This window comes from Hypanus sabinus, chromosome 12 (genome assembly GCF_030144855.1).
Source record: "Hypanus sabinus isolate sHypSab1 chromosome 12, sHypSab1.hap1, whole genome shotgun sequence".
Lineage (NCBI taxonomy): Eukaryota > Metazoa > Chordata > Chondrichthyes > Myliobatiformes > Dasyatidae > Hypanus > Hypanus sabinus.
The window spans coordinates 54,066,538-54,085,784 of record NC_082717.1 but is presented as its reverse complement, the minus strand read 5'-3'; the positions used below and the strand labels follow the sequence as shown (position 1 = coordinate 54,085,784).

The window sequence follows — 19,247 nt, the reverse complement described above, 5'->3', positions numbered from 1 at the left end:
TTTGAAGGCTACCCAAATGAAATATAAGGTGTTCCTCCATCCTAAATGTGGCCTCATTACAATAGTGCAGGAAGCCATGGTTAGACATATCAGAATGGGAATAGGAAGTGGAATTAAAATGGGTGTCCACAAGGAGATCCCACTTTTTCTGGCAGACAGAGCACAGATGCTTGGTGAAGCAATCTCCCAATCTACATCAGATCTCACTGATATACAGGAGGCCACACTGGGAGCACCAGACACAGTATATGACCGCAACAGATTCACAGGTGAAGTGTCGCCTCACCTGGAAGGACTGTTTAGGGTCCTGAATGGTAGTGAGGGAGGAGGTGTAGGGGTAGGTGTAGCACTTATTCCGCTTGCAAGGGTAAGTACCAGGCTGGGGGTGGGTGGGTGGTAAGTGAGGACAAGAGGAACCCTATCCCTGGTAGGGTGGTGGGAGGATGGGGTAAGAGCAGATGTGAGTCAATCAAAGAGATGTGGAATTCAGGTTTCCTGGCCCCCATCATCATTTTTTTACTGAGGATATCCAGTCCTCTACACCTTCATTTTCCACCAGGAAGACCTCAAAGCTCTCTGGTTTTTTTTCTGGACACCAGACCTAACCAGTTCCCCTCCACCACCACTCTCCTCCGCCTGGTGGAACTTGTCCTCACTCTAAATATTTTTTCCTTTGGCTCCTCCCACTTCCTTCAAACAAAAGGTGTAGTAATGGGCACTCAAATGAGTCCCAGCTATACCTCTCTGTTTGTCAGCTACGTGGAACAGTCTGTGTTCCAAGCCTACACTGGTGACTGTCCCGCACTTTTCCTATGCTATATCGACAACTGCATTGGTGCTGTTTCCTGCACCCCTGCTGAACCCATCCATTTTGCCTTCAACTTCCACACTGCCCTCAAATTTGCTTGGTCCATTTCCGACATCTCCCTCCCTTCTCTCAATCTGACTGTCTCTATCTCTAGAGATGCCTATTATCCACCCACAGAGTCTTACAGCTACCTGGACTATACCTCTTCTCACCCTGTTACTTGTAAAACCACTATCCTCTTCTCTCAATTCCTCCATCTCCATCACATCTACTCTTAGGATGAGGCTTTTCATTCTAGAATGAAGAAGATATCATCCTCTTTCAAAGAAAGGGGTTTCCCTTCCTCCACCATCAACACTTCCCTCAACTGCATCTCATCCATTTCACGCATATCTGCTCTTAACCCATCCTCCCACCACCCAACTAGGGATAGGGCTCCTCTTGCCCTCATCTATCACCCCACCAGCCTCTGCATCCAGCACATAATTCTCTGAAACTTCCACCACCTCCAATGGGATTCCACCATCAAGCACATCTTTCCTTTCCCTTCCACTTTTTGCTTTCCACAGGGATTGTTCCCTATGTGACTCCCTTGACAATTCATCCCTCTCCACCAATCTCCCTCCTGGCACTTATCCTTGCAAGCAGAATAAGTGCTCCACCTGCCCCTACATCTCCTCCCTTACTACCATTCAGGGGCCTAAACAGTCCTTCCAGATGCAGCGACACTTAACCTCTCAGTCTGTTGGAGTCTTGTACTGTGTCCGGTGCTCCTGGTGTGGCCTCCTGTATATCAGTGACATTTGATGTAGATTGGGAGATTGCTTCACCAAGCATCTGTGCTCTGTCTGCCAGAAAAAGTGGGATCTCCTTGTGGACACCCATTTTAATTCCACTTCCCATTTCGATATGTCTATCCATGGCTTCCTCTACTGTCATGATGAGGCCACATTTAGAATGGAGGAACTACACCTTTTATATTTTGTTTGGGTAGCCTCGAATATGATGGCATTAACATCAATTTCTTGAACTTCCAGTAATGCCCCCCACCCGCCCTCTCCTTTACTATTTACCATCCCTTTTTCCCTCCCTCATCTTATCTCCTTGCCCATCCATCACCTCCCTCTGGTGCTCCTCCCCCCTTTTTTTCTTCTAAGGCCTTCTGTCTCTTTTTCCAATCAACCTCCCAGCTCCTTAGTTCATCCCTTCCTCTTCAGATTTCACCTCTCAACTTGTGTTTCTTTCTTCCCTCCTCCCACCTATTAAGTCTACTCTTCAGCTATTTTTTCTCCATTCCTGCCACAGGGCTTCAGTTCGAAACATTAACTGTACTCTTTTCCATAGATGGTGTCTGGCCTGCTGAGTTCCTCCAGCATCTGGTATGTGTTGCGTTAACTGCTGCACTACTGTGGCACCCATAGTATTCTCTGTCCTGTTAAAAACTTGTAAATGTAACTAAACCACAAGTCATGACAGATGTTCTAAGTAAGGGGTTCAGTAGTCCATTACTGAATTTTAAAATGTAGCAGTCAGTATAGAGTTGTGATGAAGGATCTCAGCCCAAAACATTGACTGTTTATTCATTTTGATAGATGCTGCCTGATCTGCTGAGTTCCTCAAGCATTTTGTGTGTGTTCCCTTGGATTTCCAGAATTTGCAGAATCTTCTGTGTTTATGAGCAAAGAATGTTTATTACATTAGAGCCTTGAAAAAGTGTTGAGTCAGGAGATGATTCATCTGTTTTTGTAGCAACAATATCTGTGTGGCTAATCAAATTAAGATTTTGGTCAATGGGGATACCCTGCACATTGTTAACTGACAATGACTAATAAGTGCCAGACACTGATGTTCATCAATAAAAGAGAGAACTCAATAACATAATCTTCATGCTAGTTAGTCAATGATTGGTTATTATATTTTCTTATTGGTGATGGCCATTGTCAGTACCTGTGTGGTTTAGATAGTACAATGTTTTTTTGTGCAGAGCACTATGTTACAGAAAGGGCTAGGAGACCAGTTATGTCATAATTATAAGCAGTAAAATATATGAGGTATTTTGCAAGATTGCAGCTTGTTCTCCTGAACTAGTGCAAGAGGTTCAAAATCACCTTTCACTAAAGGTAGCTAACTGTACTCATCATATACATTATAAACTTGCTACAACAAAACTAATCAAACAGATGAAGCATGGCTTGACATATTATTTTAAATCAGTAGCAAGATCAAATTGAAAATAATTTCAAAGAACATCCTTTATATCTAATCTAAAAAGCAGGGAGATTTAAATTTAGTGGCCTAGAAACACAATTGTTTGATGCAACACTTTTGCAAGCTGCATAGCACAATTTCTCCAAAAAAGTGATGGTGTGCAGTCTGGACCTGATTGTACATTTCACAAAATCAGATTCTTTTTTTCTCCCTTCCCACATACTCAATGTTTCTAATGCACAAATACACAGAAGTGCCCCAGAATCCAATGGCCTGCAGCAAATGTACTTACACTGCACAAGCCAGTTATGCAAAAGGAAGTCTTCCAACATTCAAGATTTCCTCCATCTCAACTTAGGTTCATATTATACAAAAATTCTATTTGTGCATCGTTTTCTTCATACATTCAAAAACCTTGAAATTCTTCAGTGCCCAGCAAGGCATAGTAGGGTAGTTTAGAAGCAGGTTGGCAAAAGGCACGTCCCCAAATTACTTTAAAAATTAATACAGAACTTTATTCTCCTTGTGCATAAACAGTGATGCCCAATGATAAACAGATATGTAGATACTTATCCCATGTATAGTCCCTATAAAAAAGAATTCACCCCCCCCTTGGAAGTTTTCTTATTTTATTGTTTTACAACTTTGAATTGCAGGGGGTTTAATTTGGCTTTTTTAATGCTGATCAACAGAAAGACTCTTATATGTCAAAGTGAAACAGTTTTTTTACAAAGTGATCCAAATTATTTACAAATATAAAACGCAAAATAATTGATTGCATAAGTATTCACCCCCTTTAATATGACACACCAAATCATTACTGATGCAGCAAATTGGTTTTAGAAGTCACAAGATTAGTTAATTGGAGAACACCGTGTGTAGTCAAGGTGTTTCAACTGATTGTAGTAAAAATACACTGCATCTGGAAGGTCCAACTGCTGGTGAGTCAGTATCCTGGCCAAAACTACACCATGAAAACAAAAGAACACTCCAAGCAACTCTACAAAAAGGTAATTGAAAAGCACAAGTCAGGAGATGGATACATGAAAATTTCCAAGTCACTGTAAATTCTCTAGAGTACAGTTAAGTCTATCATCAAGAAAAGGAAAGAATATGGTTCCATTGTAAATCTACTTAGAGTAGGCTGTCCTCAAAGACTGAATGATCATGCAAGGAGGGGACTAGTGAGGGATGCCATCAAGAGATGTATGACCACTCTGGAGGAGTTACGAGCTTCAGTGGCTGAGATGAGAGAACTGTGCTCTATCAACTACTGCCTGGGTGCTTTTCTAGTTGCAGGTTTATGGGAGAGTGGCAAAGAGAAAGGCACTGTTGAAAAAGACTCATATGAAATCTCCGTTAGAGTTTGCCAGAAGGTATATGGGAGACTCTGAAGTCAGCTGGAAGAAGGTTCTATAGTCTGATGAAACCAAAATTGAGCTTTTTGGCCATCAGATTAAACGCTATGTTTGGCATAAGGCAAACACTGCACATCATCAAAAACACACCATCCCTACCATGAAGCATAGTGATGTTTGCATTATGCTGTGGGGATGCTTTACTGCAGCAGGCCCTGTAAGGCTTGTGAAGGTACAGGGTAAAATGAAAACAGCAAAATACAGGGTAATCCTGGAGAGAAACCTGATGCAGTCTGCATGAGAACTGCGACTTGGGAGAAGATTTGTTTTCCAGCAAGTTAATGACCCCAAGCATAAAGCCAAAGCTACACAGGAATGGCTAAAAAATCAACAAAGTTAATGACCTGGAGTGGCCAAGTCAGATCCAGACCTTAATCCAATTGAGAAGTTGTGGCTGGATTTGAAAAGGGCTGTTCACTCATGATCCCATCGCAATCTGACAGACTTGTGTAGTTTTATGGAGAATAGGGAAAACTTGCAGCGTCTAGATGCACAAAGCTAATAGAGACCTATCTGTATAGATTCAAGAATGTAATTGCTGCTAAAGGTGCATCTACTAAATACCGACTTGAAGGGGGTGAACACTTATGCAATTGATTATTTTGTGTTTTATATTTATAACTAATTCAGACCACTTTGTAGAGATTGGTTTTCACTTTGGCACGAAAGAGTTTTTTTCTGTTGATCAGTGTCATAAAAAAGCCGAATTAAATTGACTGTGATTCAATATTGTAAAAAATTGAAACATGAAAACTTCCAAGGGGGGGGGGTGTAAATATTTTTATAGGCATTGTACAAGTATAATACTTACATAGTATATAGTTATAGGAATATACAGGAAATTATGGTTCACAATTTGCAAAAGAGTTGAAGGGGAGAGGGGCACATGGACAGGAGGAATCATGCTGTCAGTCTTTAACCAGATGGTAATGTATCTGTAGAATTCATTGCATGGGCAGCTGTGGAGGTGTATTTAAAGTGGAGTTTGTTAGGCTCTTGAGTAGTCGGGATGCCAAAGGTTATATGGAGGAGACAATAGAATGGGATCAAGAGGGATAATAAATCACCCCTGATGGAATGGTGGAGCAGAGCCGAAGGGCCAAACGGCCTAATTCTGGTCCTATGTCTCATTATCATCGGTTTCAGGATCAGAAACCCAAAGATTAGATTATTCTGGGTCCAGAGGGAAAGGGATGAATCATGATTAACTGTAGATGAGATATAAAATGGAGGAGATGTAGGGGAAGGCTCTATTAATAGCAGTGTGGGGGAAATTCGTATTTTCTGAACAAGGTGGACATCTGGGATGTCCTTGAGTTGAAGGTCTCATCATGAGAACGGATGCTGTGGAGATGAAGGAACTAAGAAAAGTAAATTGTGTCCTTGCAACTGACTGGGCCGGAGGAGGTGTAGTCAAGGTTGTTGCAGGAGTCTGGGTTTGTAGTCGATGTCACTGGATAAACTGAGATCAAGAAAGAGGATGGAGGTGTCAGAGATGGATCAAATGAATGCAAGAGCAGGGTGAAAATTGGTAGTGAAGTTGATAAAACTGACAACTCCATAGGGGTGCAGGAAGTGGCACTATACAGTCATCAATGTAGTATAGAAACTGTTGGGAACAGTGCCAAGATAGGTTTGGAATATGGATTGCTCTGTGTAGACTTCAAAACATTCATCAACAGAATTGGAAGGATTTAAGTAAGTGTCTTACCTCTTGCATCCCAATCCATATGAGTAACATAACTAGAGGCTCCTTTACAAATGCCAACTCTTTTACTTGAAAGCACATTGTAGATATCTACAAAGTTGTCATGGGAAGCCACTGCTAGGTATTTCCCTGCATCTAGGAGGATAATAAAAATGTGTCTCTTTAAAACAAAATGTATAGAATTTAAATGCTTGATTTTACTTAGAGTACAGCACATAAAATTATTAATGAGTCACTGTGTGACAGATTAATAAAAATAAGGTACACACTGTTGGGTGGAAACAGAATGCATTCCTATTTAACCAAATGTATTATTAGTACCCAAGTACAACTGACATAACCTGCTATGGTGCATTCTCCGAAGAAATGGGAAAAAACTAAGAAATTCTTCATTGACTCTAAAACAATTAAAAGAGTTCAAAATCACAAACAAGAGAAAATCTGTAGATGCTGAAAATCCAAGCAGCACACACAAAATTCTGGAGGAACTCAGCAGGCCAGGCAGCAACTATGAAAAAAAGTACTGTCAGTATTAATGGTTGCAGCTCTTTCCTCCAAGCAACATTCTTTTACTCAGCTATTGGAATGATGTAAGAACTTGCTCCTCTCCATAAAGCAGTGACCTATTATTGTGAGTAATACACAACACAAAATGAAAAAATAAAGAAGCAGGGGAGATATAAACTGTAACACTATCACATACAGTAGAAAAGTATGGATTTGTACTAATGTTTTGATTTGGAGTTATAAATGAAACTCTTGAATGTTGAATCTGTCTATAGAGCAAGACTAAAAAAAAATTCAGAGAACTGCAGCACACCGCTGTCTTCTTCTCTTAACCTTGCAACAGGTTAAAGAGGATTGGGAAATCCATTGGACAACAAATAGAATGGCATTGTGTTGCCCTTAAGGCATTTGTTTAGCTTTATTACATTTTCGCTTTAGTAATTCATTTGTAATTATTTTCTAGTTAAAGTTAAGGTTGATAGCTACGTTGCAGTTGTTGGAAGTAAATTCATTGTCTGTGATGTATTGCGGCATGTGATGATGTCATTCCCGGTTTTGTTGCATCTTGTGGGAAAATACTGGTTTGGAGAAACGGGAAGGCGAGGGCTTGTGTGTGCAGGATCAGCATGAGAAAAGTTTCATTCTTCATACTAGAAACATCATAGAAGCAATGCTGCAAGTTCATATGACAATCGATATGTTGAAGTAAAAATGTTAACGCTGATTCTGTTAAAAGTAATGACGGTTGATAAAGTTTATTTTCTTGTGTTATTGAAAGTGTTGCTGGATAGTTTGCGTTGAAGTGTATTTGAAGTTGTTGATGGCATAGGTAGGTTCTGACTGTACGTTGTACTTTAATAAGACTTTAATGTAAAATAGTTTGTTGTAGTTTTACTTTTACAAGTATTTATGATGTAAATGTGATGCCAAGAAGGAAACAAATACTGTATATATTTTGTATTGTTTTATCAACAGTTTTCACCATACGTTAATGTGTAAGAGTGAACAGTAAATGGTTAATATTACTGTGATCTTGCCTTCATTGACTACGGTTTAACTCGGTGTTTAGTTCAGAGTTTCTACACCTGCACGAAAACACTACAGGCATCATTTCAGTTTTCAATGCCCAGTTATTGAATATGATGACCCCAAACTAGCATACAAATAACTCAGAATTTATTTATATAATTAGGTGCCAGAAGTTTGACTTCTATTGAAAAATTGTATTGAAAATCAAAATTTCTGACAAACAATTTGTTCATTCCAAGCAGTCACCACAAACAGGAAGCAGAGAATAAGTGCTGCATCTGAATTCCAAACAAGAGAAAATCTGCAGATACTGGAAATCCAAGCAACACACACAAAAAGCTGGAGGAACTCAACAGGCCAGGCAGCATCTATGGAAAAAAGTACAGCCGACATTTTGAGCTGAGACCCTTCGGCAGGATTGGAGAGAAAAGACAAGAAATAAATATAAAAGGTGGGAGGAGGGGAGAGAGAAACACAAGGTGATAGGTGGAACTGGGAGGGGGAGTGATGAAGTAAAGAGCTGGGAACTTGATTGATGAAAGATTTACAGGACTGGAGAAGGGGGAGTTGATAGGGGAGGACAGCAGGCCATGGAAGAAAGTTGAGGGGAGAGGGTCACCAGAGGGAGGCAATGGGCAGGCAAGGAGATGAGGTGAGAGAGGATGTTTCTCTCTCTCTCCCCCTCCCCCCACCGTTTAAATTTACTCCTCATCTATTTTTTCTCTAGTCCTGCCAAAGGGTCTCAGCCCAAAACATAAACTCTACTTTTTTTCCCATTGATACTGCCTGGTCTGCTGAGTTCCTCCAGCATTTTCTGTGTGTTGCTGCGGGGAAATTGATGAGTCCTGTCACCTGAGGTTATAAACTGAAGTCAGTTAAAAGATAGAAACATTTTTACATAGAAGAATAAAGTCATATAGCAATATCAATGTTAACAGGGGTTGCATTATAATGACAATCAATGTAAACGAACAAGCCAAAATGAAGCACTTTGCATCTTTAATCATGCTTCATTTAATATCTAAGGGAGTCAAAACTGGACACAATTCTGTGAAAAATCACTCTGCATTCAGAAGTCAAGTCTTATGTGTAGGATAATGAAAACGTAATTGAAATGTTCTTCTTCTTCTCAAGGTTCACATCATCTGTGTCTTCAGTTTAATATACTGAATAGCAATTCTCAACATTATTTATCCACCAAACACAATTTTACCAGTTTCACACAATTGTACAATAATATCGAATTTTTATGATCAAATGAAGCATTCTTAATTGACAAGTTAACTGGAAGCAAAAATTAACTGCTGCAAGTTACCTGCTGAAAATTTGATATCTGATATATTTTCCTTCCTATGGTGAAAAGCCACCATATCTTCCAGAGTGTCAGCATTGACTACATGAAAACTTCCATCATTTAGCCCAACAGCTATGACTTTCCCATCTGGTGAAAATGCACAACATCTTCCACCTAAGTGAAAAATGAGAAATGAAGCACATTAACATTTTCAAATCAACAAAATACAGTAATATCACTTTGATAGAGAAATGATAAATTGCTATTTTCGATGCTTATTTTTATATACAATGTTTTTAAACCTTCTCGGGAGATTAGTTTAGCAACATTGATTACTTCAGTTGTGTGCTTATTCTTGCCCTGAGTTGTCTTATTAGGCGACATCTTACAACAAAAGTAGACTGAATTTCCATTTCACAGAATAAAGCAGTACATATTTGATTTTATAAAATCAAACTCAACACACTTCACAATACTTATTGTTAAACATAGTTCAAATGCCATCTATAAATTTGCAGATGATACAACCATCTCAGAATCTCAGATGGAGACAAGAGGGCATACAAGAAGAACGAGTTGTACCATCTAGTTGAGTGGTGTCACAGCAACAACCTTGCACTCAACATCAGTAAGACCAAAGAGATGATTGTGGACTTCAGAAAGGGGACGATGAGGGATCAGAAGTGGAGAGAGTGAGCAATTTCATGTTTCTGGGTGTCAAGATCTCTGAGGATCCAACCTGGTCCCAACATATCAATACAGCTATAAAGACAGCAAGACAGTGGCTGTATTTCATTAGGAGTCCTCTTCCCATTGTTACTGTTAGGAAGGAGGTACAGAAGCCTGAAGGTACACACATTTAGCGATTCAGGAACAGCATCTTACCCTCTGCTACCTGATTCCTAAATGGACCTTGAACCCATGAACACTACCTTACTTTTTTATTATTTCTGTTTTTGCACTGTTATATATACATATATATATATATACACACACACACACATACACACCTTACTGTAATTGATTGATTGATTTTTTTTCTCTATATATTCATGTATTGCATTGTACTGCTGCTAAGTTAATAAATTTCACAACATATGCTGGTGATATTAAGCCTGATTCTGATTCTGGAATAGGCTTTATACTTAAAGTGGTTAAAGTCATTGTATTGGGATTAAAGAAACTGGTAATAGCTGTAATGGGAAAATGGCAAGGTCAGTATTTTGAATATAGCTAAAATGATCTTGGTGATATTGTTCACGCTGTCAAAATATCTGTAGCCTAAAATGGTCTAGTGCTCTCCTGATGAGTTATACAGCTCTCGTTACATGCACATGCAGTTCAACTCTTGGAGTGATTATGTAGAAAGTTTTAAGTTAATTACTCATTGTGGTGATTGGTAAATTCGTGGCCGAAGGTAAAAGGAGATGCGTTATTAACTTCAAACTTTCTGCATCATCACTCAACGAGCTGACCTGTACGTGTATGTAACAAGAACTGTATAACACATCTCCTTCTACCTTAGACCACAAACTTATCAATCACCTATCTGTGGACACTTTCTGGAGGTCCAAGATCTGCTGGACTAAGTGTGTAAATGTAGGAGGGGACTATGTTGAAAAATAAATGTGCTAGGTTTTCTAAAATTGACTCCTTCTACCTTAGGCCATGAACATATCAATCACCTCTCGTACTATGAACAAATAGATAGAGGGTCCATGGGATTGCCTTTGTCATCACCTATTGCTAACTTCTACATAGAGGAATTTGAGGAGAGGGCTCTGAGCTCATCGCCCTTGCACCCCAAATTCTTCTTTAGATATGTCAATAACACCTTTGTAGTGTGGCCTTATGGATTCCAACATTTCCACGACCATCTGAACAGTATACATCCAACATTCAATTTACTATGGAGATGGAGAAGAATGGTTGACTCCTGTTGCTGGACATTCTAATATGATGGAAACTGGATGGTAGCTTTGGATATGGAGTCTATTGGAAACCCACTCACACAGACTTATACCTTAACAAGAAAGAACTGGAATTTGATTGTAAACAAGGTGGTACAGTGAAAACCCGATTGGTTGAGGACTAACCAATCAGGAGGGACAGACAACAGAGGTATAAATACCACCAAACTAGACATGCCCAGGTATTATCCTTGATGAAGATGGCAGACTTTGTCATTAAAATATCAGTTAAGAAACATTAAGAACTTATGCAAGTAGACTAGTAAATTATATAATTTATGTAATGCATTGCATAGCATTACCCTGTCTTTGTATAAGATCTGGATTCTAGCCAATTTGGATTAGTCTGTTCAGTAGAGCTCTGGACTACATTCACATGAAGAATATGGTATTGATTACACCTATTCAGGAAGCTTTAATAAACTATGGAAAAGGATCCTGCCAATTGTAGGGATGACTTACAGTGGACTGAAAAGCTTGAGCATAAAATATTAAGAAAGAGATGTGCTGGAGCTTTTGGAAAGCATCAAGTTGGATAAGTCACCGGGACCAAATGAGATGTACCCCAGGCTCCGGTGGGAGGCAAGGGAGGAAATTGCTGAGCCTCTGGCGATGATCCTTGCATCATCAATGGGATGGGAGAGGTTCCAGAGGATTGGAGGGTTGAGAATGTCGTTCCCTTATTCAAGAAAGGGAGTAGTAGCCCAGGAAATTATGGACCAGTGAGTCTTACTTCAGTGGTTGGTAAGTTGATGGAAAACATCCTGAGAAACAGGTTTTATGAATACTTGGAGAGGCATAATATGATTAGGAGTAGTCAGAATGGCTTTGTCTAAGGCAGGTTGTGCTTTATGAGCCTGATTAAACTTTTTGAGGATGTGATTAAACACATTCATGGAGGTAGCGCAGTAGATGTAGTGTATATGGATTTCAGCCAGGCATTTGATAAGGTACCCCATGGAAAGCTTATTGAGAAAGTAAGGAGGCATGGGATCCAAGGGGACATTGCTTTGTGGATCCAGAACTGGCTTGCCCACATTAGGCAAAGAGTAGTTGTAGACAGGTCATATTCTGCATGGAGGTTGGTCACCAGTGGAGTGCCTCGGGGATCTGTTCTGGGACCCTTACTCTTTGTGATTTTTATAAATGACCTAGATGAGAAAGTGAAGAGATGGGTTAGTAAGTTTGCTGATGAAACAAAGATTGGAGGTGTTGCAAATAGTGTGGAGGGCTGTCAGAGTTTACAACGGGATATTGATAGGATGCAAAACTAGGCTGATAAGTGGCAGATGGAGTTCAACCTAGATAAGTGTGAGGTGGTTCATTTTGATAGGTCAAATATGATGGCAGAAAATAGTATTAGTGATAAGACTCTTGGCAGTGTGGAGTATCAGGGGGATCTCAGGGTCTGAGTCCATAGGATGCTCAAAGCTGCTGCACAGGTTTACTCTGTGGTTTAGAAGGCATAAGGTGCATTGGCCTTCATCAATTGTGGGATTGAGTTTAGGAACCGAGAGGTAATGTTGCAGATATATAGAACCCTGATCAGACCCTACTTGGAGTACTGTGCTCAGTTCTGGTCGCCTCACTACAGGAAGGATGCGGAAACCATAGAAAGGTTGCAGAGGAGACTTACAAGAATGTTGTCTGGATTGGGGAGCATGCCTTATGAGAATAGGTTGAGTGAACTCGGCCTTTTCTCCTTGGAGTGACAGAGGATGAGAGGTGACCTGATAGGGGTGTATAAGATGATGAGAGGCATTGATCATGTGGATAGTCAGAGGCTTTTTCCCAGGGCTGAAATGGCTAACACCAAGAGTGCACAGTTTTAAGGTGCTTGGAAGTAGGTTCAGAGGAAATGTCAGGGTTAAGTGTTTTTTTTTTACTCAGAGTGGTGAGTGCATGGAATGGGCTGCCAGTGACAGTGGTGGAGGCAGATATGATAGGGTCTTTTACGAGATTCCTGGATAGGTACACAGAGCTTAGAAAAATGGAGGGCTATGGGCAGCACTAGGTAATTGTTAAGGTAAGGACATGTCTGGCACAGCTTTGCGGGCCAAAGGGCCTGATTGTGCTGTAGGTTTTCTATGTTCTATGTTCTCTATTGATTCCTTGCAGTAATATATAGAGTTTAATAAAATTATTACAAGTCTTTGCTGTGTTCCCACTCACAGACTATTTCAACTGAAACATACTAGTGATTGAGTTTGGTTTTAACAATAATCTAGTAGTTTCATAGTTACCAATGATTGATTCAATTAATTCAATTAAAATTCCTCAACTACGATGGCAGAAATAGCCAATAGAAATAGCCAATGAAATAGCTAATGTTTCATTAGCTCGGGCTTCTGAATTGCTTGTCATGTAGCATAACCAGAATACCCAACTATCTAAACACAATGGGAAATTCATACAAGCTTTAAGAATTGAAGCCCAGAGCTGATTCAAAGAATAAAGAGAGAATTGAATAAACTGCCTATTTTTTCCCTTTATTTTGTTGAAGTTTTGCGAAAAAACTCGTGTTCTCCTTGCAACATTGATAAATTGACTGAATAAAGAACTGAGAGATGGAGTTTAATCTAAGAACGTGTGATGTCATACGCTTTGATAAGAGAAATCAAAAGGCAAATAATGAACTGGATAATTAAATGGAGTAAGGCTGCTAATGAATAGCATTCAGAGGTACTTGCATCATAAAAACTTATCAGACAGGTTCAATGATTAGAAAAGAAAACAAATCACATGTTGACCTTTGAGTTTAAACATGGGGAAGTTTGGTTAGCATAGGTTGAGGTGTTGATGAAGCCTCACCTAGAGTATTGGAACATAAAAAATGTTTCTCATTATACAGTGAAGCTCAGGAATTCTCTGTCTCCATGGATGGTGGAGGACAGATGATTAGCTATATTTAAGGTGGAGGTACTGTAGAGGACAAGAATATAAAAGTAAGGATGTAATAATGAGGCATTGTAAGGCTTTGATCAAACTGCACTTAGGGTATTGTGAGCAGTTTTGGGCCCCTTACCGAGGGAAGGATGTGCTGACATTGGAGAAAGTCCACAGGAGGTTCATGAGAATAATCTCAGGAATGAAAGGATTAACATATGAAGCATGGGCCTGAACTCACTGGCATTCAGAGGAATAAAGGGGAATCTCATTGAAACCTCTCAAATATTGAAAGATCTGGATGAGTGGATGTGGAGAGGATGTTTCCCATAGCAGAAGAGTCTAGGACCAGAGGCAGAAGTGCACAGCCTCAGAATTGAGGGACTTCCAATTCTAAAAAACATTTAGAATAGAAATGAGGAAAATTTTCTTTAGCCAGAGGGTGGTGAATTTGTGAAATTTACTGCCACAAACAGCTAGGCAGGTCAAATCATTAGGTACAGTATACTTAAAGGCAGAAGTTCTGGTATAAAAGGTTACAGAAAGAATGGGGTTGAAAGGGATAATAAATCAGTCATGATGGAATGCTAAAGCAGACTTGATGGGCCAAATAGCCTAATTCTGCTCTGAGGACTTACAGTCTTAGACAAATATTTTAAAGAAAGAGAAATCAAGAATTGTAGGGTACTGGTACAGAAGAAGAGTTGAGGACACATTTCAAAATTTTATTTCACTGTGCGGTAAACACCTATCAATGATCATTAAACATTGCAATAGGTCTGGCAAATTAAAATGCTGTATGGAATTATAGAGTACATATTCTTAACGAATCGCATTCTCAACACTATTATTGTAGATAGAGTGAAAATGGTTAATTTTATATATATGAACAATCTAGTTTGTCTATTTTACAGAACAAAATGTTCAAATTTTGCATGACAGCTTTTAACATTAAGCTAAATTGAAAAAGAACAGTTACCTTTTTTAAGTTTACGCACTGCTAACATACGATGATTGTAGGAGAGTTCCCAAATTCGTAATGTTTTGTCATCACTTATAGTAGCACAGACGGGAAGTGTAGGATGGGCTGCCAGGCCCCAAACCTCCCCTTCCATGTGACCCTGATTGGAAGGAAGCAAAATAAATATTTTTCAGTGTGAAACATTTATGGTTATAAATTGAATGGGGAAGAAGAAATAAATTTGGAATTTAAAAAAGTTTCAATTGATTTAGTCCATTGTCGACAGAGTTTGAACAATCAATTGATGTGAGACGGTTACATGATATTGTTGTAGTGATACTGAATTTTTTAAAAATAGAAACATTCAGAAGGTTAGGGAACATCTGTAGAAAGTGAAATACAAATATAGTTTCAGGTCCAGGATCCTTCATTGGTTCTAGGAATAAGAAAAAAAACAAATTAGTTTTCAGATGTGGAGAAGGTGGGGGAGGGATGTGCAAGATCATATGGAATCTCTCTCTGATAATGTGAGACCAAATAGGTGAAGGCAGCAACTAGAAGGATTCTCTGAGTCTTTTTTTTGTATGAATTGTTAAGAGGAGATGTGGTTCTTTTTTTTCTTTACATTAGCTTAATACTATATGTGATTTTGACAGTGTATATTCCTTCCTTTGTACTATTATTGAAATATGTATTTGAGATAACTTCTCCTCTGACTTGTATTTATCCTTATTCTTTTAAATCAATAAAAAAAGATTGAAAATGATAGAAGGATTCTCTTTGTCTTGCCGCATTAATAACAAGGTTGTGCTACATACCTAGCAAGTTAGGCTTTACTAATGGAGAGGAAAATCTGAGCCAAAATCAGGAAGGGATAATGGACAAAATTTGTCAGCTCTGATGAGGACGGAAAGAACGAGCATATTATCTAAATTTGGAGGATTCAATACTGAGTCAGGATTATTAGATTTAAACAAAAGATAACTTAGTGTTGTAGTGTCTAATTTTTAATCAAATCTGCCCTTGGGTTTAGAAATTAATTGGCTCCAAAACCTGAGCAGTTTTGTACAGAACAGTCAAGCTTTAGACTGCAGTGGAAATAAATGCATGATTTGTTAGTTATAGCACAAGTACTTTTTTAAAATTGTGTAGATGCAAAGTAAATGCAAGTGAAATTATTAATGCATGTTTTAGTACATGACTGATTTCATTCGCTATGCTGGACAGATGGGTATTCTTGGGTTCAAATATAGCAACGGAATGCCCTGATCAAGCAAGTGTGATTTACTCCATGAAGTACCTGTTTGAATTTAAGGAGTGATGTGAAAAGACCTAGAAATATTCATTATTTTTTTGCCTCCAATGGTATGATGGGCAATTGGAAAAAAATGATTTATATAGGAGGATTACAACTTCAGATAATATTCCAGTTGGTATTTTAAAAAACATAACTTGAAATTTGTAAAATGCTGCTATACAGATTTCAAGCTATTACTTTTTTTTTACTGACAACTGGTGTATTGCCTGCTTTTAATTGCCCCCATTAAGGAAGCTTCAACATGCTTTAGAAAATAATAATGTAAATTAATCAGACCGATTCCTAGGATATAGTGATATTCACATAAAGAAAAATTGTGTAGAATGGTGTTATACTCACTGAAGTTAAGGGACAGAGGAAGAGATGATAGCTAGACTCTCTGGATTGGAAGTAGATCTTTAATGTCTTGGGTCTCAAATGCTCAAAGTTTATAACAATGACTTATATGAGCGAAATGTAGTATTTATAATATTGCCAAAAACATGAAACTGGGTGGATTGCAAGTTGTGAAGATGAAAGAAGTCTTCAAGATCATTTAGAGAAATTGAGCAAGAATGTAAATGCATAGCAGATACAGTGTAAGGTGTATAACTGCATATTTATTTACTTCAGTGAGAAACAGAAAGACAGAGCATTACTTAAATTGTGATAGATTGGGAACAGTTGACATACAAAGGACCTGGTTATCCTGGAATGAGCCAGAATTGTAATGAATGGTAGAATGTTCTTGAAATGCTGCCATGTCTACTTCTGCTCTTATTTTCTATATTTTATTAGCTATGACAACATTGCTTGCTTCAAACCTTTTGCTCTTCCAGTTTTTTTCAGTAATCTAGTTATAACAGAGAGTACCACAAACTATTCCTATTATGATACTGAATAACTTACCCTATGGAAAAGCACCTCCCTTAAACTATGGTAGCATAGCAGTTAGTGTGATACTATTACAGCTTGAGGAATTGGAGCTTGGAGTTCAAATCCAACATCATTCGTAAGGAATCTGTATGTTCTGTCTGTGGAATGTGGGGTTTCCTCCCATAGTCCAAACATGTACCAGTTGGTAGGTTAATTGGTTATTGTAAACTGTCCAATGATTAGAACAGGGATGAATCGAGGGTTGCTAGGATGGCATGACTTGGAGGCCCAAAAGGGCCTACTGAGAGCTGTAACTCTAAGTAAATAATAAAAGATACCCCTAACACAATGTATACTCACAATTGAACTAACTCAATCTGTATTGGTTCCACGGAGTGCCACATTATTGAGGCACAGATACAGTGGGCCTGAATTTCCACATAGTTAATATTAATTATGAAGTAAATAATTAAAATTTATCAATAAGATTCTGTACTTAAATAAATCAAGTAAATAAACAGGTTCAGTAACAAACCACATTTGGAATCTAATCCAGACATTCAAACAATCAAAGCAAAAATAAAACCAGCAAATATCATACCACACAATATTGCCAAACCAATAAAAGTATAGGTTTGAAGTAACAAGTAGAATCTAGTGATAAATCCATATATTGCCCTCCAAATTTTTAATGTAAAACTGTTAACTTATGCAATGAAATTGGCCCAAAATTTACTCAAAAATTAAGGTATTTGTAAAGTTGAACCAATAACTACCTGAACAAGCAGAGTCATGGATCCACTTTTATCTATTTCAAGTATTTCACTATTCTTGGTTCCAACGAGTATATGCCCATGACCCAATGTAATGGCACGTAATGAAGGATTGTCTTCCAAAAGTAAACCTGTAAGAATTAAAAACTTCACCTATACAGGACTCACTTGACCATATTTTTCATTCCATTCCTACTTCTTTGGTCATTCCCAAATCATTTTATATGTTCTTTCTTTAAGCTTTACCAAAATTAGTAAAACTATTTCTTTTGACATAGTTCTATTTGGAGTAACTTCTTAATTTTTTTATAAAGCTAAATTTTAAACTGTTTTAAATTATATAATTTCACCTTACGTCAACACAAAAACATAGGTTTAATGATAGATACACTAAATTAAATCCTAAATGTCATGCTTTTCATTTGCATTAGATATTGCAAGTGTGTAACAATATTTAAAGAAATCTAAGAAATCACACTATAGATATTATTACAGGGTTTTAAAACATATTGGTACACACAGTACAGTCAGAGAAATATTTAAAAAGAAATCAGAGTCACTATGATCAAGAAATCAATGTGCACAAGGTTGATGGAAACACACCCAAGGATTTCAACAAAGAATTCACTCATTCGACGGAAAGTGATTTGCAGGTATATGATCAAAAAACAAAGGAGATTGACTGAATTGCTTTGGAGAGCCAATATAGACTCTTCATATTATGATGATTCTAAGATAACTCGTCATTCCTTGGTTAAGTTCTGGTACCTACTCAAGACCATAACATCTGTTACACAATGTGGTGCTCAGAATCTGACACAAAATGTAAGTTAAACAGGTAGCAATTAAAGGAAAAGTTCATGATACCATAAACAGAAGATTTGCAGAAGCTGGAAATCCAAAGCAACATACACAAAATGCTAAAAGAACTCAGCTTTTTGTGTGTGTCACTAGACCATGCTGTTTTCTAAAAAACACATTGGCTAAAAATGTAAGCCTCGGGGAAGCTAACTGTAAAACTGCCTGATTGTTTTAAATTAGGGAAGGAAGCCTGTCATACAAACTTGACTCCAGACAACGTGATTAGCTCTTAATTGTTCCTCGTCAGGAACAAAGACTGAAGGACAACTAATGCCTGAAATGACAAATATATTTATAAGAAATTAGATTGTGCAGTGCTACTTATTTTTGCAAATTTCCTAGTTATATGAAAGTTCAAAGATTACTGAAAAGTGATTTGCTCAAATTTTCATTATGCATCATGCAAAACAGTTGTGTCATCTTGTGAGTAAAGCCTCCAACTGTAGCCATCTCAGAGGCTCATATTAGTATGTTTTACAGGGCACCTGTTTGATCAGATCCCAAGTCTGTTGTTGGAACTCAGAGGTTCTTTCCCAAACCCCAAAAATTCCACTTCTCCAATATTAAACCCCACTCTAAGCAAGATGCCCCATTATGATCACAAATCTCATTAAAAAAACAGCCAACTTGACAATTCACACATACTTCACA

General features: G+C 38.2%; 1 protein-coding gene across 2 annotated transcripts in view; it reads right to left on the bottom strand.

Annotated features, from left to right (window-relative positions):
• Positions 1-19,247, bottom strand: part of LOC132402888 (echinoderm microtubule-associated protein-like 6) — a 352,621-nt gene that overhangs the window by 125,470 nt on the left and 207,904 nt on the right. For both annotated transcript variants that reach the window (XM_059985945.1, XM_059985944.1), the window contains exons 20-23: positions 17,739-17,866; positions 14,808-14,949; positions 8,994-9,146; positions 6,146-6,277 (exon numbers count right to left, since the gene is read on the bottom strand). In XM_059985945.1, coding sequence (XP_059841928.1) covers positions 6,146-6,277; positions 8,994-9,146; positions 14,808-14,949; positions 17,739-17,866 — 555 coding nt within the window. The remainder of the gene's footprint in view (positions 1-6,145; positions 6,278-8,993; positions 9,147-14,807; positions 14,950-17,738; positions 17,867-19,247) is intronic.